General features: G+C 45.3%; 2 protein-coding genes across 2 annotated transcripts; one reads left to right on the forward strand and one right to left on the reverse strand.

Annotated features, from left to right (window-relative positions):
• Positions 1–3489: 3489 nt before the first annotated feature.
• Positions 3490–4383, reverse strand: LOC119297319. Its single transcript, XM_037575159.1, has one exon. It carries the CDS (start codon positions 4175–4177, stop codon positions 3827–3829), a length of 351 nt encoding a protein of 116 aa, XP_037431056.1. The 5' UTR covers positions 4178–4383; the 3' UTR covers positions 3490–3826.
• Positions 4384–19802: 15419 nt separating this feature from the next.
• On the forward strand, positions 19803–21763 carry LOC119301447 (serine/threonine-protein kinase BLUS1-like). Its single transcript, XM_037578408.1, has one exon. It carries the CDS (start codon positions 20019–20021, stop codon positions 21573–21575), a length of 1557 nt encoding a protein of 518 aa, XP_037434305.1. The 5' UTR covers positions 19803–20018; the 3' UTR covers positions 21576–21763.
• Positions 21764–24154: the final 2391 nt, after the last annotated feature.

A 24154-nucleotide genomic window follows, 5' to 3' on the forward strand; every position in this document is an offset into this window, starting at 1 on the left:
GGATGCGCACAAAGCAAGAATCAAAATATATCCTTGGCATGACAACACACTTGAGGTTACCCGATTTTGGGTTCTTGATTCGCCACTCTCAACAAACCGAGTTTTACATGGATATAGTCTCTATTTTGTGAATCAATATTTTAATTCATGAATTCAATCATTACGATTCACTAACTTCGATTTGTTGACCAATATATGCTCCACAACTAATTATAGACCATTCAATTTGAAAATAATAATTGATTCAAAATAATAGTTATTTGTGTCACGCGATGTTGTTGCTACTCTCGTTGAGATGAGGGGTGTGACCATGTGGCCTGACAGTGTGTGGCAACTAACACAGTGGTCATTGCTCTTTTTTATCAATGGTGATATTTTTTTAATTCCCCCTGCACTTTTGATAAACTTTGACCTCAGAGTTGACTGGCAAGATATAATTTATATGTCACCAAAGTATATTGTTGGATTCAATGGTGCTAGTGTTTTTTACATATAAATATATTTATTTACTAATCATGATCAAAGTTTGACCCAAAGTACAAGAGGGGCTAATAAACTCGGATGGAGGAAGTAGAAGTGAACGGGGCCTGGTTCTTTTGGGAGCAACCATCGTTTCGTGTGGCAGTCTATTTCTTCATGAAGCAATTAGTGTTCAAGTTTGTGGATCACGTTCTACCTATACCCATGTCTTACCCTCCAAATCTACAAGACAATAAGCCTCCATGAGAAAACCCATTGTATATTCCCTCGTTGTTTTTCTCACTCGACACCCTGGAGTTTGGCCTCAAACTCCGAGTCTAATCTTTGGGCTCTGTGGTTTGCTGTTTGGACACCCTAGAGATTAACCCTAGAACTTTAGGATTTGGTAATCCCCTACTTTTTCTCCACCAAACCTATTACTCTTGCAGTTGTGGGGACTCCTAGGTGGCAAGAGTCCATTCTGGAAGCTTCCAAGTTGTGGAAAGGCCCTAGGAAGTGTTTGTGAAGGTTTTGTGGCCACCCCAAGGCCAGCTTTGCTTCTACCTGCATCCTGGAATTCAAGTTGTTGGGCGCACAAGTGCAAGGGTTCGCAACCCCCTCCCAACTAAGAACCAAGGTATCAATCCATATAGATAACACCCTAGGCTTAGCCAAGCAACATTGCGGAACAAATTAAGAAAACCCACATGTGCACTCAACGGTTCTAGTGATGTTGTCAATCTCTATGCTGGTTGCAACAAGTTATGAGCGTATAATGTGCATGGGCTTTTTATATTTTTTGATCAAATAATAACTGGAACAAAAGCGAGTATAAAAGCGTTTGGAGAAGTTTCTTATGGAGGAAATTGGATCGGGGTTCATAGGTTCACTAGTAGTATCTCTCAAAACGGCGGTGATACATAAATATAAGCTAATACTCCACCTGAGGTGGCTGAAACTCTTGTGAGTTCACCTCAATCATACAATTTTCTCATCATTAGTGAGTAAATTCGTCTAAGCTTTTCCTCTCTTACTGTGACTAGACACCACTACATCTATTTATCTTTCATCTAAATTGGTTTAATATTAGACTAGTGAATCGAAGAGCAGTATACATCTATAGACAATTCATATTATCATAAAAATAATTAATCATCACATAGAAAAAACAATATTCGTCGCAAGAATTACATCAGATAGATCACAATTATGTGAGGCAGCTGATCTGACCATTGTATTGAAGGATATAAGAGAAGATGCTACATATAGCTATTGCTATGCATATGTAGTTCAGGTGACATATTGGAAATATGCGTTAGAGGCTATCAGAATGATGATTAAATTTTGTTGTACCCATGAATTCTTAAATGTCCCTTGAATGGGACCTATCTGTGTACATGTATACTACTTTAGCTTCGACCCCTAGTACTTCAAATGTGTAGTGACTTACTTAGGGGTACCAAACGCTACTCCGTAATCAGATAGTCATGATTGTTGCTTTCTTCTTTGTCATAAAGCATTCTATGTGGCGCGGTCAATAAATATATGATTTTCCCCTCTTTATAATGAAAAGAGATATCTCTCGGGGCCTCGAGCGATCGGGTCCATAAATGCATGGACATGCTACTTAATTCAGGCTAAAGAGTTAACCTAGTAAACGATTTGGGTCATGTAACCGAGCAAGAGTGCTCGAGCTTGAGCTTAACCAATATCATGCGGCAAAGGGAATAACATGTATGCAACGTTGTGAATGTTTGTCCGATGTGATGTTTATGTATGTTTGGAAGCCGACACATCCGACTAGGGTCCACTAACTAGTGACCGAGTAGGAGTGATCGTGTCATGTCCAACATGCATGAACAGAGTCACACACTTAAATGATTGATGTCAAAACATATGCAAACCGAAGGATGTAAAAGGAGCAGGCTAATTTGGCCATGATCCCATTAGGGCTTGTTCGGTTGAGGTGGATTTGAAGGGGATTGAGGAGGAATTAATCCCCTGCAAGCCAAAATCCTTGCAAATCCTCTTCAATCCACCTGGGGTTGGGATTAACCGAACAAAGCCTTAGGGAAAATAGTGGAGGGGATGCACCAAACCCTAAAGGGGTTGTCTCTTATAAAAGGATGGGCATGGGGCGGGGTTTCAGAAGCCCTAGGGTGCCTCCACCTCCTGAGCCGTTGTTCGGAATTGCTAGCGCATGGCCGCCCAACTCACTTCAATTTTGTACATGTGGAGTTGTGGGCACTATGCTTTGACAAACTATTCACAAGATCTCGCAAAGGAGGAGACAATAGACACGCTTTGCCAACTCTACTAAGATAGACAATTCAGCGCGTCTAGTGGTATACTCAAAGTTGCGATCTCTAACTACATCATCTTCCTGGGTATTCACGGTAAAAAAAATGGTTAGCCTACATCTACTTGATGTTCATATAGTCCATGTGATTGACTACTCATAGAGCAAATGTAGATGAAAAGTTTCCCTCTAACGCAAAGTACCAAAAGAAGGCTGTAGATTGAAATTTGCCTTGGATAGCGAAATGATGGCTGCTGAAAAAATTTGCACAATAATTTGTGAAGTACTACCTCCATATAACTAAACATAAGACGTTATTCTCAAAAAAAAAACTAAACATAAGACGTTTTTGAAAGAAAAAAATCGACCTGAGGTGAGATGGTGCCCGTGGGCCTCATGCACCCAGGTCCCGAAACCAAGAGCACATGTGGATTAATTTTCATCTAAATTTTTTAGATGTCAAATTAGACTAACATTAATCAAGCATTACCCATGTGCTTTCACCAAACATGTGCTGACTTTTCATATGCCCGGGAGAGGCAAGGCCCTAGGATTGGCGGTCGAACAAGGACGCGATAACAACACACCACCACCCAAACACAATGCTGCGTGATGTTGTGCAGGGGTCGAAGCTCTCATGAAAAGCAAACGAAACATGACTACATGGGTAGTAGACTGGTAGGTACATGGCAATGTCGTGGCAATAAATAAGCTTAATTGTTGAATTAATCTAAGCTTAATTCCTTGATGAATTGATGATAACACGAACTTGAACTATCTGATGCGCTCAACAGATCTCGCCGCAAAAACAAAATCCGTCAGATAAATTGGCATGCTATATAGCAACAGGATCAACCAGAGAACCGATTTGACGATCCAAGCTACTACTATACAACCGATCCCCTCTCCACCAACCTCACCAACGAGTAATCAAGCAAAAACGAAAAAAATAACTAGACTGGAGTTCATCAACCCGATCTTCGACTTCGATGCTGGATAGGAACAAGGACGCGTACGGATAACCACCCACCCACCGATGGGAAAGGAGCGCGTCGGGGTGGTCGACGCCTAGTCGAAGCCGACGCCCCTCGCCGCCGTGGTCCACGCGCCCTGCGCGGCCGCAGGCCTCGTCGAGCTCCCAACGCGCGCCGCCGCGGCCGCCCTCGCGCAGTTCTCCATGGCGGTGGACGCGGTGCCCGTGGTGGTGGCGCCGCCGCCGCCGCATTGGCCGTTGGCGTTGGCGCGGGACTGCGCGGCGGCCGTGGCGGCGGCGAGGGCGTCGTAGGCGTCGTCCTTGACGATGACGATCTCCTCCAGCTGGATCCGCAGGTACTCCTCGCCCCCCTCCTCGGCGGCGGAAGCGGGCTTCGGAGCGGCACCGGCACGGCGGCCGGCGACCATAGCGGCGAACCTCTCCATGCTAAAACTAAAATCAGCTTGCGAAAATCTGTATGCCAATGGAATTGGAGGATGCGGGGATCTTTTTTGAGGGGATAGATCTTCCTTTCAAAAAAAGATAGATCTTCCTTGTTGCTTGGTGAAGAAGTGGTTGCTCCGCGGCCGCCCCCAATGCGAGACTGGGATATATAGAGGAGAGGAGAACGTGGGCTCGTGTCGGCGCCGGACGACGCCACGCCCGCAATAACACGACGTCTTGTAGGGCTTTTCGGCCTACGGCAATAATACGACCCGCCAACTCTAGCGCTGCCTGGCCGGCCCAATAAGTGCGTAGAGTGTTTTTGTTTTGTTTTATGTTTTCCCGTTTTGTTCTTTCTTCGGGTTCTTCTAAAAAAATGCTTTCTTCGGGTGGAATAATAACTCTGTTCGGCTAAAGAAAAGGTACCTCTGTTGTCTTGATCCCCAAGGTTAAAGAACCCAAGAAAAGGTACTTGCCGAAGTTCAGAGAAACGATGGCAACGACGGCTTGGTATTTGTGGTATGAAAGGTGAAAATTGATGAAGAAACTCAAAGCGCATGTCAAATCAATATGTCAGTGAGAGGCTTAGGGCCCCTTCGGGTCTTCTCCAGCTTCAGGGAATAGCCAGCTTTCGACGGGAGCAGTGATTCGTTCGGCAGCAGAGAGCAGCTCCATACACTGTACAAACTAGCCAAATCAATGGTACAGGAGGGGGCTGCTCACCTTGAGCTGGGGGAAGGGATTCTCTGGCGCGAGGATCTGCAGTCCTGTCCAGGAGTAGTCCGTGCGGCTGCCGACGGCGACCAACGGAAGGGGGTGGCGGCAGAGGCAGGAGATGACTCCGTGCGGACTTCTGGCGGCGATGGAAGGATACCTGCGGGACGAACGGAGATGCGAGGGGCGGCGGCGGCGGAAGACTCACGGCGGCGCGACGGCCGGACGGCGACGGGGTGGTGGCTAGCTAGGGTTGCAAGAGCAGAGGAGCTGCACGAGAGCGAGGGGTTGGGCTTTCACCGAGGGAACGGTTCGATCGAGTGGCACTGTGGCACTTTGGGGTGGCATTCTACCGTAATTACGAGGAACTCCGACTTCTGTTTTTTTCAAAGCTGGGTTGACGCTGCTTCTCATCTCCAATAAATTTGCACGTGGGATTCCTCGTCTCCGCGGAGCGGGCTTCTCGGAGGAGTCCCGTTCGGTCTGGCTTCTCGAGTGATTTCAGGAAGCTGGCTCCAGAAGCGTTTCCGAATGGGGCCTTAGTAGCAAATTATACCATCTCTTATAGCCCAAAGTATCACGTCCGATCAGATGCTTGGCTCAAACCAAAGTATGGTTACGTGAAATTAAACATCGATGCGGGATTTTCTAGTGACACACTCACAACAACATTTGGAGCAGTTATCCGGGACCATAGGGGGGAATTTATAGCGGCTGCTAATGAAAAGATGGACCTTTGCTTCGACTCGTTCACAGCAGAAGCAATTGCAGTGAGGTTTAGTTTGAATCTTGCTAGTACCGTCGGATGCAGTAAGATTGGAGTAAATTCGGATAGCGTGGAGGTGGTGAATGCCTTGAGCCAAGGCTACTCTTTTTCAGTCGCTTCATCCATTATATACGACCGTTTTTCATGTCATTAGATTTTTCCATGTCACTTATGATCATTGTAATAGAGAACGTAATCGAGTAGCTCATGAAGTAGCAAGGTTAGCTAGGTTTTCTTCTCCGGGTGTTTGGATGGATAACTCCCCTAATGAGGTTATCCCTTTACTTGTAAACGATGTTACTTACTTATGAATGAATAAAGGAGAAGAAGTTTATCATAAAAAATGTGTTGTATGAGTTAGTGTCAAAGATGCTTGCGAACATAGTGAAACTGGTACTTCCAAAGGTTATTTCAAAGAACCAAAATGATTTCATGCCGAGACGTTTCATCACAAGCAATGTGTTGATGGCCTATGAGATGTCGAATTTCCTGTTGAATACAAGAAGAGGAGGGGCACAATTTGGAGTGATCAAAGCAAACATTGGCAAGGCTTACGACTGCGTTGATTATGACTTTTTAAAGGGGGTAGTGAGTAAAATGAGGTTTTGTCAGGTCTGAGTTGAAATGTGTCATTAAAATGGGGTTTAGTGGAGGCTGCACTGAACGAATTAGTCTTTTCCATGGTTTGCATAAGGAGACCTGCTCTAGCCATATTTGGTTGTCATCTGCCCAGAGCGTCTCTCAGTGCTTATTTACGAAGTGGAGAGAAGATGAAGGAAGTTGCACTAAAATTTACGAGGAGGTACCAAGCATTAGCCACTTATTTTTAGCGGGCGGTCCACTATTGCTTAGGAGGAGTCAGAGTGGAGGAGGATATTGGCGTTGTACTACGAGTCCTTGGGACAATGTATCAACGGGGAAAAGTTCGCGGTCATGCTCTGTGCTAATGCGACCTAGATAGTTAGAAAGAAGGTGAAGGTTGAACTGGCCAGTGTATGTTGGGAGGCCGAAGAAGAGGAAATGAAATTGATGCATATGCATGATCCTCTACTTAACTGCCATGGTATTCTCGATGTAATGGACGTGTTGTGGAACACCAGATGTCAAGACTAGACTAAAAATCTCATGTGTGTGTGGTGGAACTTGTTGCACCAAAGGCACAAGGTTAAAGATAGCGAGACAAGAGCAGTGACAATGGGGATTACAAACCAAGCTAGATGATACCATTGAAGCACGGGAGCACTTTGTTCATCCCAAGTAAGTTGCAGACACAAAGTCAAAGAAAATGGAAGGTGTAACACCCACGATGTGGCTATATCTCCCACGTGTCGGAGCACGACTTAGAGGCATAACCCATTGTAGGTAATGTCGCAAGAGGGGTAATCTTTACACATCCCATGTACTGAATAAGAAAGAGGTACATAGTTGGCTTACAATCGCCACTTCACACAATAACATAAATATAGCATTACAATCGTCCAGATACAATCAAGGTCCGACTACGGGACCAAAATAAAGAAGACTACCCCTAATGCTACAGATCCCCGATCGCCCCAACTGGGCACCACTACTGATCGTCTGGAAAGGAAACGAAACAACACAATGAACACGATCTTCATCGAGCTCCTCCTTGAGCTTGGTTGCGTCACCTGCACGGTATCATCGGCACCTGCAAACTGGGTTTGGAAGTAATCTGTGAGTCACGGGAACTCAGCAATCTCACACCCTCGCGATCAAGACTATTTAAGCTTATGGGTAGGGAAAAGGTATGTGAGGTGGAGCTGCAGCAAGCACTAGCATATATGGTGGATAACTTACGCAAATAAGAGCAAGAAGAGAAGCAAAGCACGGTCAAGAATCTATGATCAAGAAGTGATCCTAGACTACTTACGTTCAAGCATAACTCCAACACCGTGTTCACTTCCAGGACCCCGCCAAGAAAAGACCATCACGGCTACACACGCGGTTGCTGCATTTTAATTAAGTTAAGTGTCAAGTTCTCTACAATCGGACATTAACAAATTCCCATCTGCCCATAACCGCGGGCACGACTTTCGAAAGTTCAAAACCCTGCAGGGGTGTCCCAACTTAGCCCATCACAAGCTTTCACGGTCAACGAAGGATATTCCTTCTCCCAGGACGGCCCGATCAGACTCGGAATCCCGGTTACAAGACATCTCGACAATGGTAAAACTAAACCAGCAAAGCCACCCGGATGTGCCGACAAATCCCGATAGGAGCTGCACATATCTCGTTCTCAGGGCACACCGGATTGTCCAAACTTCCGGTAGGCCAGCCCAGAGTTGCCCCTGGTGGCCACCGGCGGCTGACAGGTTGGACCAACACTCAGAGGAGCACTGGCCCCGGGGGGGGGGGGTTAAAATAAAGATGACCCTTGGGTTGGGAAACCCAAGGGAAAAAGGCTAGGTGGAAAATGGTAAAACCAATGTTGGGCCTTGCTGGAGGAGTTTTATTCAAGGCGAACTGTCAAGGGGTTCCCATTATAACCCAACCGTGTAAGGAACGCAAAATCAAGGAACATAACACCGGTATGACGGAAACTAGGGCGGCAAGAGTGGAACAAAACACCAGGCATAAGGCCGAGCCTTCCACCCTTTACCAAGTATATAGATGCATTAAAGTAGACACGATATAATAATGATATCCCAACAATAAAACATGTTCCAACAAGGAACAAGCTCCAATCTTCACCTGCAACTAGCAACGCTATAAGAGGGGTTGAGCAAAGCGGCAACATAACCAAACAACGGTTTGCTAGGACAAGGTGCGCTAAAGGTTTACATGGCACTATGGGAGGCATGATAAGCAAGTGATAGGTATCGTAGCATGGGCATAGCAAAAGAGCGAGCATCTAGCAAGCAAAGATAGAAGTGATTTCGAGGGTATGGTCATCTTGCCTGCAAAGTTCTCCAAGTTGACGTAAGCTTGATCCTCGTAAACGTTCTCAACGGGTTCCTCGATCACGTACTCGTCTCCCGGCTCTACCCAAGCAATAACACAAGCAAAGGGAGAAACAATCAACCACGGTGCAATGCACAAGCAACATGATGCAAAACATGGCATGATATGTGGGATGTGGTATGCGATGCATATGCATGTTTCAGAAAGGAAAGATTGAACCTGGCCTCAAATTGGAAAACCAAGAGTGCCACTGGAAAGATGAGTTGATTTCGGTCGAAATCGATATAAAGATCACCGGAATCGGATGCATGGTTTGCAAATGGAAAGCAAAACAATAATGGCACAAATCTGCGATTAACAGCACGAGGCCATCTAAATGCATCAAGAAAAAACAAGCTACTGCACTCTAACATAGCAACAAAACACACGGCAGTGATCCAATCAAGATGCTTGACAAGAGATGAACACTGAGCTACGGCTAATTCACAGAATAGCAGGTTCAAACAAGCATGGCAAAAGTGCAAAAGATATCAGATTACAGACTTAGTGAAAATAACAACATGACAGGAATTTAACATCAGGAAGCAATGTTTAGAGCGAGATAACAACATGCTACAGGAACATATCATGCAAAGCAAGGAATGGCATGAAGCTACTCAAAGCATACAACAAAAGTCCCTTACTAACCATAAGCCAAAAGGGATTAGAAAATACAATGGCAACCATGTGAACATAGCAACTTTCGTTAACAGATTCAGACTTAGCAGAAAACTGGAACATGGCAAAACAGATTCACGTAGGCATGTTTACGAGCTTGATGCACTCACCACAACTCATGTTTATGAGTTTGGTCTTTATTTGAAATAATGTGGAATAGTTTCGCAACTCATGCCACCTGGAACACCATGGCGTAATGTGCCCGAACATCGTAACCGCACTTTATTAGGTATGGTGCGATCTATGATGTCTCTTACCGATTTACCACTATCGTTTTGGGGTAATTCATTAGAGACGGCTGCATTCACGTTAAATAGGGCACCATCTAAATCCATTGAGACGACACCGTATGAACTATGGTTTGGCAAGAAACCAAAGCTGTCGTTTCTTAAAGTTTGGGGTTGCGATACATATGTGAAAAAGTTTCAAACTAATAAGCTCGAATCCAAACCGGAGAAGTGTGTCTTCATAGGATACCCAAAAGAAATTGTTGGGTACACCTTCTATCGCAGATCTGAAGGCAAGATATTTGTTGCTAAGAATGGATCCTTTCTAGAGAAAGAGTTTCTCTCGAAAGAAGTGAGTGGGAGGAAAGCAGAACTTGATGAGGTAATTGTACCTTCTCCCGAATTGGAAAATAGTTCATCACATAAATCAGTTCCAGTGATTCCTACACCAATTAGTGAGGAAGCTAATGATGATGATCATGAAACTTCAGATCAAGTTACTACGGAACCTCGTAGGTCAACCAGAGTACGGTCCGCACCAAAGTGGTATGGTAGTCCTGTTCTTGAAGTCATGTTACTAGACCATGACGAACCTACAAACTATGAGGAAGCGATGATGAGCCCAGATTCCACAAAATGGCTTGAGCCATGAAATCTGAGATGGGATCCATGTATGAGAATATAGTATGGACTTTGATTGACTTGCCCGATGATCGGTGAGCCATTGAGAATAATTGGATCTTCAAGAGGAAGACGGACGCTGATAGTAGTGTTACTATCTACAAAGCTTGAATTGTCGCAAAATGTTTTCGACAAGATCAAGGTGTTGGCTACGATGAGATTTTCTCACTCGTATCGATGCTTAAAGTCTGTCTGAATCATGTTAGCAATTGCCGCATTTTATGAAATCTGGCAAATGGATGTCAAAAATGTATTCCTTAATGGATTTATTAAAGAAGAGTTGTATATGATGCAACCATAAGGTTTTCTTAATCCTAAAGGTGCTAACAATGTGTGCAAGCTCCAGTAATCCATCTATGGACTGGTGCAAGCATCTTGGAGTTGGAATATATGCTTTGATGAGTTGATCAAAGCATATAGTTTTATACAGACTTGCGGTGAAGCCTGTATTTACAAGAAAGTGAATGGGGGCACTACAGTCTTTATGATAGGTATATGTGAATGACATATTGTTGATCGGAAATGATGTAGAATTTTCTGGAAGGCCTAAAGGAGTGTTTAAAAGGAGTTTTTCAAAGAAAGACCTCGATGAAGCTACTTACATATTGGGCATCAAGATCTATAAAGATAGATCAGGAAGCTTGATAAGACTTTCGATGAGTACATAACTTGATAAGATTTTAAAGGAGTTCAAAATGGATCAGTCAAAGAAGGAGTTCTTTCCTGAGTTGTGAGGTATGTAGTTGAGTAAGACTCAAAACCCGACCACGACAGAAGATAGAGAGAGAATGAGAGTCATTTCCTATGCCTCAGTCATAGGTTCTATAAAGTATGCCATGTTGTATACCAGACCTATTGTGTACCCTGCCATGAGTTTGGCAAAGGGGTACAATAGTGATCCAGGAGTAGATCACTGGACAGCAGTCAAAATTATCCTTAGAGGACTAAGGAAATATTTCTCGGTTATGGAGGTGATAAAAAGTTCATCGTAAAAAGTTACGTTGATGCAAGCTTTAACACTGATCTGGAAGACTCGGAGTCTCACTCTGGACACATATTAAAAGTGAGAGCAATTAGCTCGAGTAGCTCCATGTAGAGCATTGTACACATAGAAATTTGCAAAATACATATGGATCTGAATGTGCCAGACCCGTTGACTAAACTTCTCTCACAAGCAAAACATGATCACACCATAGTACTCTTTGGGTGTTAATCACATGGCGATGTGAACTAGATTATTGACTCTAGTAAACCCTTTGGGTGTTGGTCACATGGTGATGTGAACTATTGGTGTTAAATCACATGGCAATGCGAACTAGATTATTGACTCTAGTGCAAGTGGGAGACTGGAGTAAATATGCCCTAGAGGCAATAATAAAGTTGTTATCTATATTTCCTTATATCATGATAAATGTTTATTATTCATGCTAGAATTGTATTAACCGGAACATGGACAAAACACAGTGTCCCTAGTAAGCCTCTACTAGACTAGCTCGTTAATCAAACATGGTTAAGTTTCCTAACCATAGACATGTGTTGTCATTTGATGAACGGGATCACATCATTAGGAGAATGATGTGATGGACAAGACCCATCCGTTAGCTTAGCATAATGATCGTTTAGTTTTATTGCTATTGCTTTCTTCATGACTTATGCATGTTCCTCTGACTATGAGATTATGCAACTCCCGAATACCGGAGGAACACCTTGTGTGCTATCAAACGTCACAACGTAACTGGGTCATTATAAAGATGCTCTACAAGTGTCTTCGGTGGTGTTTGTTGAGTTGGCATAGATCGAGATTAGGATTTGTCACTCCGAGTATTGGAGAGACATCTTTGGGCCCTCTCGGTAATGCACATCACTATAAGCCTTGCAAGCAATGTGACTAATGAGTTAGTTACGGGATGATGCATTACGGAATGAGTAAAGAGACTTGCCGGTAACGAGATTGAACTAGGTATGATGATACCGACAATCGAATCTCGGGCAAGTAACATGCCGATGACAAAGGGAACAACGTATGTTGTTATGCGGTTTGACCGATAAAGATCATCGTAGAATATGTAGGAGCCAATATGAGCATCTAAGTTCCACTATTGTTTATTGACCGGAGATGTGTCTCGGTCATGTCTACATAGTTCTCGAACCCGTAGGGTCCGCACGCTTAACGTTCGATGGCGATTTGTATTATGAGTTATGTGATTTGATGTCTGGAGTTTGTTCAGAGTCCCGGATGAGATCACAGACATGACGAGGATTCTCGAAATGATCGATACATAAAGATTGATATATTGTACGATGTTGTTCGGACACCGGATGAGATCCAAGAGGTACCGGGTAACTATCGGAGTGCTAGAGGGTTATCGGAACCCCCCGGAAAACTAATGGGCCTTCATGGGCCTTAGTGGGGAGAGAGAAGGGCCACAATGGGCTGGCCGCCCCCCCTTGGCAGTCCGAATTGGACTAGGGGAAGGGGGCGGCGCCCCCCTTTCCTTCCCTTCCCCCTCTCCCTTCCTTCTTTCACCTTCCACCAGGTGTGGAATCCTACTAGGACTTGGAGTCCTAGTAGGACTCCTCTCTCTGGCACGCCCTACAGGGGCTGGCCGGCCTCCCCTTCTCCTCCTTTATATACTGGGCAGGGCGGCACCCTCGAACACATAACGGACAATCTCTTAGCCGTGTGCGGTGTCCCCCTCCACAGTTACACACCTAGGTCATATGTCATAGTGCTTAGGCGAAGCCCTGCGCCGGTAAATTCATCATCACCGTCGCCACGCCGTCGTGCTGTCGAAACTCTCCCTCGTCCTCAACTGGATCAAGAGCTCAAGGGACGTCATCGTGCTGAACGTGTGTTGAACACGGAGGTGCCGTACGTTCGGCACTTGGATCGGTTGGATCATGAAGACGTTCGACTACATCAACCGCGTTACTAAACGCTTCTGCTTTCGGTCTACGAGGGTACATGGACACACTCTTCCCTCTCGTTGCTATGCATCTCCTAGATAGATCTTGCGTGATTGAAGGATTTTTTTTTGAATTACTACGTTCCCCAACAATTATCTACTATTATTTAGGTTATTTCAATATTATATTCCTAAATAGGATGCAATTCTAATGTCGTTTCTCTCTTAAAATGCAAGATATATCAAAGGAGTGAGATTACCATTAGCTGAAAATCTGACCTGAAAAAGTGACATCAGAGATGACAATTCTTCAGAGCTCAAATTGACATGAAATTTTACAGATATTTATTTTGAAATATGTAAAAAATACTGGAGCAAAAACTACGCCAGAGGGCACCCACCAGCCAGCCACATGGGCAGGGTGGCCGCGCCACTTGGCCATGTGGAGCTGATACGTCTCCAACGTATCTATAATTTTTTTTATTGTTCCATGCTGTTATATTATCAATCTGGGATGTTTTATAATCATTTTATATCATTTTTGGTACTAACCTATTGACATAGTGCCAAGTGCCAGTTCATGTTTTTCTGTGTTTTTTACATTGCAGAAAATCAATATCAGACGGAGTCCAAATGCCACGAAAATTTACAGAGATTTTTTATGGACCAGAAAGAACATGTTGGGCCCTGGTTGCACCTGGGGGAGTCCCAAGGAGGGGACAACCCACTAGGGCGTGCCAGGAGGCCCAGGCACGCCCTGGTGGGTTGTGCCCACCTCGGGTGCCCCCGGACCGCCTCCTTGCTCTATAAATACCCCAAAAATACCAGAACCCTAGGGGAGTCGACGAAATATTCATCGAGCCACCGCAGAATCCAGAACCACCAGATCCAATCTAGACACCATCTCGGATGGGTTTCACCACCTCCATTGGTGCCTCTCCGATGATGCGTGAGTAGTTCTTTGTAGTATCTAGATGGCTTCATCTCTCTCTCTCTCTTGATTCTCAATACAATGGTCTTTTAGAGATCCATATGATGTAACTCTTTTTGCGGTGTGTTTGTTGGGATCTGGTGAACTTTCAGTTTATGATCAGTCATATCTTTTTATATCCATGAAAATTATTTGAGTTTCTTTGATCTCTTATATGCATGATCTCTAATAGCCTCATATTTCTTCTCTGATATTTTTTTTGGCCAACTTGATCTATTTATCTTGCAATGGGAAGAGGTGCCTGGTAGTGGGTTCGATCTTACGGTGCTTGATCCCAGTGATAGAAAGGGAACCGACACGTATGTATCATTGCTACTAAGGATAAAAAGATGGGATCTATATCTACGCAATAGATAAACAGATATTGTCTACATCATGTCACCGTTCTTATTGCATTACTCCATTTTTCCATGAACTTAATACACTAGATGCATGCTAGATAGCGGTCGATGTGTGGAGTAATAGTAGTAGATGCAGGCAGGAGTCGGTCTACTAATCTTGGACATGATGCCTATGTAATGATCATTGCCTGGATATTGTCATAATTATTTGAGGTTCTATCAATTGCCCAACAGTATTTTGTTTACCCACCGTTTGCTATCTTTCTCGAGAGAAGCCGCTAGTGAAACCTACGGCCCCCGGGTCTTCTTCCTCATATATTTGCTTGCGATCTACTTTTCCTTTGCATTTTTATTCAGATCTATTAAACTAAAAATAGAAAAATACTTTGCTGCACTTTATTTTATTTGCGATCTATTATTTCAATCTACTACAAATTTCTGGCATCATTACCCGAAAGGGATTGACAACCCCTTTAACACGTCGGGTTGCGAGGTGTTGTTATTTGTGTGTAGGTGTTGTTTACGTTGTGTTGCTTGGTTCTCCTACTGGTTCGATAACGTTGGTTTCTTCATTGAGGGAAATACCTACCGTCACTGTGTTGCATCATCCCTTCCTCTTTGGGGAAATACCAACATAGTCCTAGCAGACAGGAGCTTTTCTGGCGCTATAGTCAAAGAGCAATCAAGAGCCCTGGAGTTTCTCCTCCCGATGTCCTTCTCCTATATGAAGCCATTTACCCTAGAAAAATCAAGAGAAGACTTCCGGGACCAGCCGTCGCCGTCTCGAGGTGAAAACAGAGACGGAGAACTTTTGATCTCTAGCTGAGCGATTCTGCCATGGAAACTTTCCTTCAGAAAGGGGAAATCGAAGCCATCGACATCACCAATGCTCAACTCATCATGGGAGGCCTCATCTTCATCAATATCTTCACCAACACCATCTCATCTCAAAACCCTATTTCATGTCTTGTGTTCAATCTTTGTATCAAACCTCAAATTGGTACATCAGGGTGCTAGTAGTGTTGATTACATCTTGTAGTTGATGCTAGTTGGTTTACTTGGTGGAAGATCATTATGTTCAGATTGTTGATTGCATATTTGTATCTACAGAACATGTTCAATATTATGAGTTGTGAGTAGTTCCTTGTTCTTGAAGACATGGGAGAATCATGTTATTAGTAATCATGTGAAGTTGATCACCGTTTAATGTTTTGATATTATGTTGTGTTGTTCTTCCTCTAGTGGTGTTATTGAACGTCGACTACATGATACTTCATCATGTTTGGGCCTAGGGGAATGCATCGTGAAATTAGTTTGTAGATGATGGGTTGCAGGCGTGACTAAAGTCTAAACCCTGTTTATAAATTGTTTTGTGAGGGTTGTTTTAGATCCATATGTTTAATGCTATGGTTAGAATTATCTGAATTATTTCTCTTATATCTGCGGATGCTTGCATGAAGTGTATAATCATAAGTAGGTTTTTGTTCAAGTAAGAATAGTACCTTAGCTCCGGTCCACCCACATAACCCTTATCAAAACAATGAATGCTAGGTCGATGAATCATGGTGAAAGTAATTCAATGATATTCCCCTGTGTTCTCAAGAACGCTTTAATCACTATAGGAAATATCACCGGCTTGTCCTGAGAACAATTAAGGATTGGGCCACTTTCCGCATCTTACTACTTTTGTTACTTGTTACTTGTTACCAATTATCTTGCTACCAAACTATCCATCAAAACTATCTTACAGAACTTGCAGAGAATACTTTACTGAAAACCACCTATCAATTCATTCTGCTCCTCATTGGGTTTGACACTCTTACTTATAAAAAGCAATATGATTGATCTCCTATACTTGTGGGTCATCAATAGACCTAAACTGCATAATCAATCATTATACTCTAATAGGATATACGTTGTCTTGATACTTATCTACTCTAGAACACCTACTAAGATATTTAAGTGATAAAAAAATTGACACTTAGTCATGCGCGCATGAACATACACACATAAATAGATAAGCAATTGAAAGACAATAGAAGATGTCTTATGCATTCACCATATATTCAAAACATGACTCTTAGTAAATAATATTGAGTTAAGTAATGTTAATTCGCCTAGATCAGGATTGTGCTTCTTATGAATTTTGAGGTTTTGAATCAAGTAGATGGGTATCGTAAAAACCAGACCACTTAACCTCTTATGGGTTTGAATTGGAATGTATTTTGTTCCCATAACTTATTTTCTTGATGTGAATCGACATTAGGGGGGTGTTCCTTCATTCTCCAACCTAATTGTGTGCTTATTTGGCTCGATGCATCATTACATAGAAACTTAGTTATAATAGTATTTGATTAGTTGGCTGGATACTTGAGTGCATACCTTAACAACTTACATTTTAATCATGAACTTTGTACGCAAAGCGAGAGGCTAGTCAGTGGAGGTCTACTATTTGCCTGAACCCATTTTGAACGATTTTTCTATTTGTTCGTTGTCTTTAGTTTCAATCTCTTATTGTTGAGGTATATATGCAAGTTCTATGCAATCTGTTTGTGAATCATATTGTCGTCTGAAAAATACACTACTATATGTTTGTTTTTGCATATTATGCAATAGTGCAAGTTTACACAATCTGTGTGCAAGTTTTTGTCATCGTATCTTAATTTTTTTTATTTTCTCTTTTATTTTAGGATAATGCCAATGTACTTAATAAATCCTATTTTGGGATAACATATGTTCTTTTAGTTTACATTGTTACTGAGAAGAAATAAAGTAACTGGCATGAAAAAAACCCAGGCAACTTGCCAATACATGATCCAAGGTGTAGATGTAGACATAGACTTGTGGTTCAAACTGTATCGCATCAGTGTATGAACATGCAAATTGCCTCTAAATGATAATAATAACTCTTGCAAATTCTCACACCATATTGCTGATCAATGTAAGCGTGTATATTTAATGTTTCACCTTTTTGTCCACACTAAGGCTCATGTGATGTGCCATTCAGTTTTAGTGATATATGATGGTGGTTAAAACTCGACAAGAGCGTATAACCGACCTTGAACTACTTATGTGGAGGATTGGTAGCATGTACATAAGTTTGTACCCATAATTTGTTCTCAATGCCAGAGATTAACCCATTGTTTTTGGTTGTTACAATCAGATTTCTTTACCAACTGAAGGACGGTTATGTGTTAACTCTTCCACCTGCAATCATGTGGTGTTAGTGTATAAAGTTGAATGTGACAGCCATGACAATGATCCCCTCCTTTCCATATTACTTTTATTTAGAAACAAGGGTTTTATAGAAAACATGTTAGGGTAAGCAATGACGTGTGTTCAAACCAATGCAGACTCGCACAATGTTAGACGTTGCACTGCATAGACTACAAATATCTCAACAACTACTGTTGTCGATTTAGAAGAGAAATTTACAGGGAAGTTAAATCATTCATGGTATTTTCTCAATCAGATCATTGGACCGAACGGTTATTTACCGAAACCCACTGCGAAACATTGGAGTCGGTTGGAAGTATGAATTTAATGAGGTTATCTCTGTCAGTTATTTTTCTTAGAAAACTATGCATGTTTAACCTTCCCAATGTTTCTTTGTCACAGTTGGTTTTGCTTAAACCGGTCGAGGCATGAGGTCGAAAATTGCCCTTTTTATAATCGAAACGCTTGCCCTCACCCGGCTAATAACGGGCATGTGTAGATCACCTTTGCGTCCGTTTGATTCGATTTTGATCCTACGATGGGCAGCGCAACGCGAACTGACCAACTATTTTGCAACATAGATCTTGCTGCAAAATATGTTGCGCAACACGATGCTTGTTGCGGTCTGACCACACATCCCACTGCCTTGAGTGTGTGCGAGATGCCCTCATGGCCCATACACCATTGCATCGACTAACCCTTTCCCCACCCTTATCCTTTCAAAATTTCTTAGCCAATCGTCTTGTCCCCCCCCCCCTCTCATGTATCTCCATCTCCACGCTCACGCCGCCACCTTCCAATCACATAGTCCTTGCTGCAGTGGGGGGCAACCAAGTTGGAAACATGTCATAGGACATCGCTGTTGCAAGGGAAGATGGGGCGAGTACACACGCCGCAAGGCTACTCACCAGTGCTGGCTAGTGCTTCGTCACACCATGACCCAATGAAATCATCATTCTGCAAACGATGTTGTTGTGTCGGTGCTTCAATGCAACATGGGTTCGTCCATGATTTTGGTAGCCTCCCACGATGCACAAAATCCCAATAGATTTTGCAACCGACGTCGCCGCTGCAAGGCGGCGCCGAGGACGACGTGCCACCGTAGGTAAAGATGCAACATGACTTTTGTTGCGGAAGGCCGAGTGTAGCAAGGCTACTGTTGAAGAGATCAGAGGAAAAAACAGTTTGGGAAAATGGCAACAAGACTCCTGCTGCAGAGATCAGAGGAAAAAACGGTTCGGAAAAGATTGCAACAAGGCTTTTGTTGCAGAAGGCCGACCACTACAAGGTTCTTGTTGTAAAGATTGGGCGACTATTCGAGGCTCCATCTAGAGGTGGATTAACGAGCTGCTCGACTCGTTAAGCTCGTGCTAGTTAAGGATCGGCTCATTAAGCTCGTTAAGCTTAACGAGCTTTTAGTCATGCTCGGCTCTATTCATTAAAAGCTCGTTAAGGTCGCGAGCGCTTGTTAACAAACTACAATGTGTTATGACCTATGATACAAGAGTGTGTCTATAATTTTTATGAAGGAATATGGTGACTATAAGAGGAGGTGCACTAGTTTGTTGCCTGCTATGAGTTGGATTGGGTTGATTATATTGAATAGATGGGTTGACGTGCTATAAAATATGTTTACATAAATAGAAATATGTGTTGTGTTGTACTGACGAGCTTAACGAGCTACTCATGAAACTCGTTAGCTCGTTCAGTTTAACGAGCTAAAATTAATGCTTGGCTTTGTTTATTAAGAAGCGAGTTACGAGCTTAACAAACCGAACTATCAAGTGCTTATTATGCTCACGAGCTTCGGGCTTTTGGTCCAGCCGTAGCTCTATCGAATGGCTACGAAGGCGGTGGATCTTTATAGATTATCATCAGGCTGACCATAGCGCTGCCCTTCTATAATAACAGAATCATTTTTGGGATAGAAGGGAGCTCACAGTAACGGAACAACCATTCGAATTTTTCTGTTGCGATAATCCTTCATATTCTACATCTTGTGATGAATCAAGGTGCTTATGAAATGCCTTATGTGCCTCTTCACCTTGAAAAAAAAAGGGAAGAACAACATTTGGAGACCACATAGGTTCACGAGATACCCATCTGTTTCCGGCCACAAATCTCTTCCGAACCCTCCTTTCATCCTCCCTTCATCTTTTTCTGTTCCTACTTCACATGCAGTGCTACCCTGTGATCAACTTTCCTCCTGACCACAAGCGATCACGGACATCTCTTGTGCACGCAAGCCGCTTTCTCGCCTAGTGTGTGCTGTATACGAGACGATACGTACGTACCACCACTGTAGTAAGTACTACGTACGTACTGCATCCATTTTCTCATTTCCGGCCGGCCTCCCACAGACATGGCAGACGACGCGGGGCCTGGCGGCGAGGCCAAGTACCCGCTCAACCCGGATTGCTACCGCCTGCTCTGCAAGATCGGGAGCGGCGTCAGCGCCGTCGTGTACAAGGCCGCGTGCCTGCCGCTCGGCTCCGTGCCGGTGGCCATCAAGGCCATCGACCTCGAGCGCTCCCGCGCCAACCTGGAGGACGTGTGGCGGGAGGCCAAGGCCATGGCGCTCCTGTCGCACGCCAACGTCCTGCGCGCGCACTGCTCCTTCACCGTGGGCAGCCACCTGTGGGTGGTCATGCCGTTCATGGCCGCCGGCTCTCTGCACTCCATCCTGGCCCACGGCTTCCCCGACGGCCTCCCGGAGCCGTGCATCGCGGTGGTGCTCAAGGAGACGCTCCGTGCGCTCTGTTACCTTCACGAGCAGGGCCGCATCCACCGCGACATCAAGGCCGGGAACGTCCTCGTCGACTCCGACGGCTCCGTCAAGCTCGCCGACTTCGGCGTGTCCGCGTCCATATACGAGACCCCGCCGCCGGCGTCGTCCTTCTCCGGGCCCCTGACCCACGCCCCCCAGGTTGTCCTCAGCTCTTCTTCCTACTTCAGCGAGATGGCAGGGACGCCGTACTGGATGGCGCCGGAGGTCATCCACTCGCACGTCGGCTACGGCATCAAGGCCGACATCTGGTCGTTCGGCATCACGGCCCTGGAGCTCGCGCACGGCCGGCCGCCCCTCTCCCACCTGCCGCCGTCCAAGTCGATGCTGATGAGGATCACGAGCTGCGTCCGGATGGAGGACGCGGAGATCTCCAAGAACAAGAAGCTATCCAAGGCGTTCAAGGACATGGTGTCCTCCTGCCTGTGCCAAGAGCCGGCCAAGCGGCCGTCGGCGGAGAAGCTTCTCCGGCACCCGTTCTTCAAAGGCTGCCGCTCCAAGGACTACCTCGTCCGCAACGTCCTCAGCGTCGTGCCGAGCATCGAGGAGCGCTGCAAGGACGTCACGGGCCTCTGCGGCTGCGCCGCCGGGGGCGCGCGCTGCGTGTCGCCGTGCCACGGCCAGGCGAGCGCGAGCATCGTCAAGAACCGCCGCATGAGCGGCTGGAACTTCGGCGCGGACTGCCCGAGGAAGGAAGACGCGGACAGCTTTGAGGATCTCGACCAGACCGAGACGGTAGCACGGCTGTTCCTTCCACTCGACGACGAGGACACGGTGCCCGAGCGGGCCTGCGACGGCGCCGGAGAAGATGGAGACAAGGGAACAATGGAGCAGCAAGGTGATCGAGAGGAAAACGAGGGATCGTTCGGCGTGAAAGGGGTGGTGGTGCCGCATCTGATGACTATCTTGGGAAGCCTCGAGGTGCAGAAGAGGATGCTGGCCCAAGAACTGGAAGGTGGCTGCTGCTATCACCACGACGGCAACTGCTGCCGCGAGACGACGGCCAGGGAGGAGATGCTACTCGCGTACGTGCGTCAGCTCGAGCAGAGGGTGGAGGTGCTGACCTTGGAGGTCGAGGAGGAAATCGCCAGGAATGCCCACCTGGAGGAGCTTCTTCGTGAGAGGGCTGGTTGATACTCTTGCGGGCAGCCGCACATGTATGCGTCCATTCCGTTTGCGGATGCGTGCTCGTGTATTTGAATTGTTCAAGATACACAATGGCATCCACGTAGTAGGACGTAACACCCAAGAAGTACCAATATGTAGGTATATAATTGAACAACTTGTATCAATATGTACATTATGGATGACAACTTGACACAGAGAGATGGTTGTGCAGCGGTGAGATGCAAATTATTAACAGCAACTTGACGCAGAGGGATGTTATGCAGCGGCACCGGTCGCATTGCATGTAGTTGCTGGGATTGCGGAAAAGTGATGGCGGCAACACTTGAGTGACTTCGATGGCGGTACTACTTGAGCACCCAGTCATGAGCTCTGGGATGAAAGCCTAGGTCTGGCCCGAGTTGGTTTATTGAAGGCATTGTTTGGATATGTTCGGATATTCTTTAGGATGAAAACCTAAATTCTGGCATCGGTGGTTGAATCTGGTGACGTCAACGCCTAAATGTCGCTCCTTTTTTGAAGGCGTTGCTGTTGAAGAATCTCGTCGGTTGTGTCATGACATGGTTGGTGCGGGATATGATCATTGTTGTAATTTGCCGATCACGGATTTGATCGCCTTGAGTTTTTATTCTTTCCTGCTTATGGATAACTTTGGTCGTAAATGACTTTGCTATTTGTTGGCATGTTTTTATGCATGTGTTGGTATTGACTGTGTGCGTCCTAGTTATGTAGAGGATGTATGATCTTTAGTTTTGTATCTTCTTGATGATACTTTTTGAGCCAATAAAATCCACTCTTTATAAAAAAAGACATGTACAAATTGCCAGTTCATCACAGGACACCAACTACCTATTGGGGGTATGGACATGTAGGCACCAGCCACCAGAAAATTTATTTTGGCTAAGTCGATCTTTTGGGTCATTAGATTAAGATTGAACGGCCGTCCTTTAGCTTTTGTTCTTCTCCTACTGTTTCTTCTCCCACAAAATCAACTTATCGAAATTACAAATTCAATCAACTTACATATAGCTATTGTGAGCTACTGTCAGATATGTGTGTGTGTGTGTGTGTGTGAAGCAAGTGATAGCATCTCTAGTCGATTTCTTAAAAACCTTTAACTCCTCAAAATAAGAAGTTAACAACATTTAGCCGATCCTCCAAACGTTCAACAGAGCACAATTTTAAGGACTTATCCTCACAAGGCAACCCAACTCTCTCATTTTTACTCGACCAACGCCACTTCTTAGGATAATTTCGGCTGTTTCCCACTCTCGCCCGAGGCACCACCTCTTCCCGCCACCACAAGCCTCAGTTCTGACTACGATGGAACCGGAAGGTGATGAAGCCATGTACCTAGGGTAGGGTCATGGATCTGTTCAAGATACCTTCTCCAAGGACATCCCTAAAGTTACCAGGAGCATTCGAAGAAAAATCATCATCCACTCGACCATGAAGTTATGTTCCACTCGACAATCCTGAAGACACTCAACCGTATAGATAATCACTCGACCACCAGAAGATCTAGAGCCTCTCCACTCTGCAACGGTCGGGAATTAAGTCATATCTTTAATGTTATGTATCTTTATTGCAGGAGTTACCAGAAACGTCTGCAACTTTATGTACCTTAAACCCTCTGTGTCGTGGGCTGGCTGGGGTCCTGGCGCACTCTATATAAGCCACCCCCTCCACAGGCACAAGGGTTCGCACTTTCTGTAACACACACGCATATAATCCAGTCGACTGCCTCCGGGCTCCGAGACGTATGGCTGTTACTTCCTCTGAGAAGGGCATGAACTCGTAAAACTCCCGTGTACAACTCCTCCATAGCTAAGATCTTGCCTCTACATTCCTACCCCCCATTCTACTGTCAGACCTAGAACCACGACAGTTGGCGCCCACCGTGGGGCCGGTGTCTTAGCGACTTGTTGGAGGAGTTGCAATTTTTCCGATCCCCTTCATCATGGTTTCGGGCGGAGGTTTGGCTGAGGGTCGCGAGATCCGTCTCGGCGTGCTCGTGTTTGTCGCCGACGACTCCGCTTGGCTTCAGGAGGCTCCACTCGACGTCGATGCACTCCCCGTCCGCGGGGCAACGCACTTCCGCGCGTGCGTCCGCGGCATCCTCCTGCGGTAGCCGTCGATCCAGTATCGGTCGGCTCCTGTAGCCTCCCCCTCCCTGCAGCCCGCCGGAGCAAACGTTTCGGTCGATCGAGGCTTCAGCGGTGGGTGAGGCATGCGGTGGCTCGCCAGTCGGCCACCCCCCAGGTCGCGGCAATCGAGCCCGACGAAACTCTCTACGGCCTGTTCGATTTGTCGACTGGCTCCGTAGAGACTGCATCCGAGTGCGACAGCAGCGACCCAACGGCGGAAGTTTTGATGGTCGATGGACCACGCAGTCCTCCTGGCTTCACCCGTGAAGACGGAGGCGATGGGGGCGGCGATCCGTCGCGTGTTCATGAAGAGTACCGCCCCGAACAACTCTCTTCGCAGCGGAGAGAAGAACTTCGCCGCCGGAACATGGATGCACTTCACACTCCTATCGTTGGAGAAACCCCTGAGGCCCAGGCCTTGGAGGAGGCGCGCCTGGCCAA

Source organism: Triticum dicoccoides, chromosome 5A, assembly GCF_002162155.2.
Source record: "Triticum dicoccoides isolate Atlit2015 ecotype Zavitan chromosome 5A, WEW_v2.0, whole genome shotgun sequence".
Lineage (NCBI taxonomy): Eukaryota > Viridiplantae > Streptophyta > Magnoliopsida > Poales > Poaceae > Triticum > Triticum dicoccoides.

Bases quoted from the DNA above. Each gene is read 5' to 3' on its own strand.
- LOC119301447 (XM_037578408.1), top strand. From the start codon at position 20,019: ATGGCAGACGACGCGGGGCCTGGCGGCGAGGCCAAGTACCCGCTCAAC.
- LOC119297319 (XM_037575159.1), bottom strand. From the start codon at position 4,177: ATGGAGAGGTTCGCCGCTATGGTCGCCGGCCGCCGTGCCGGTGCCGCT.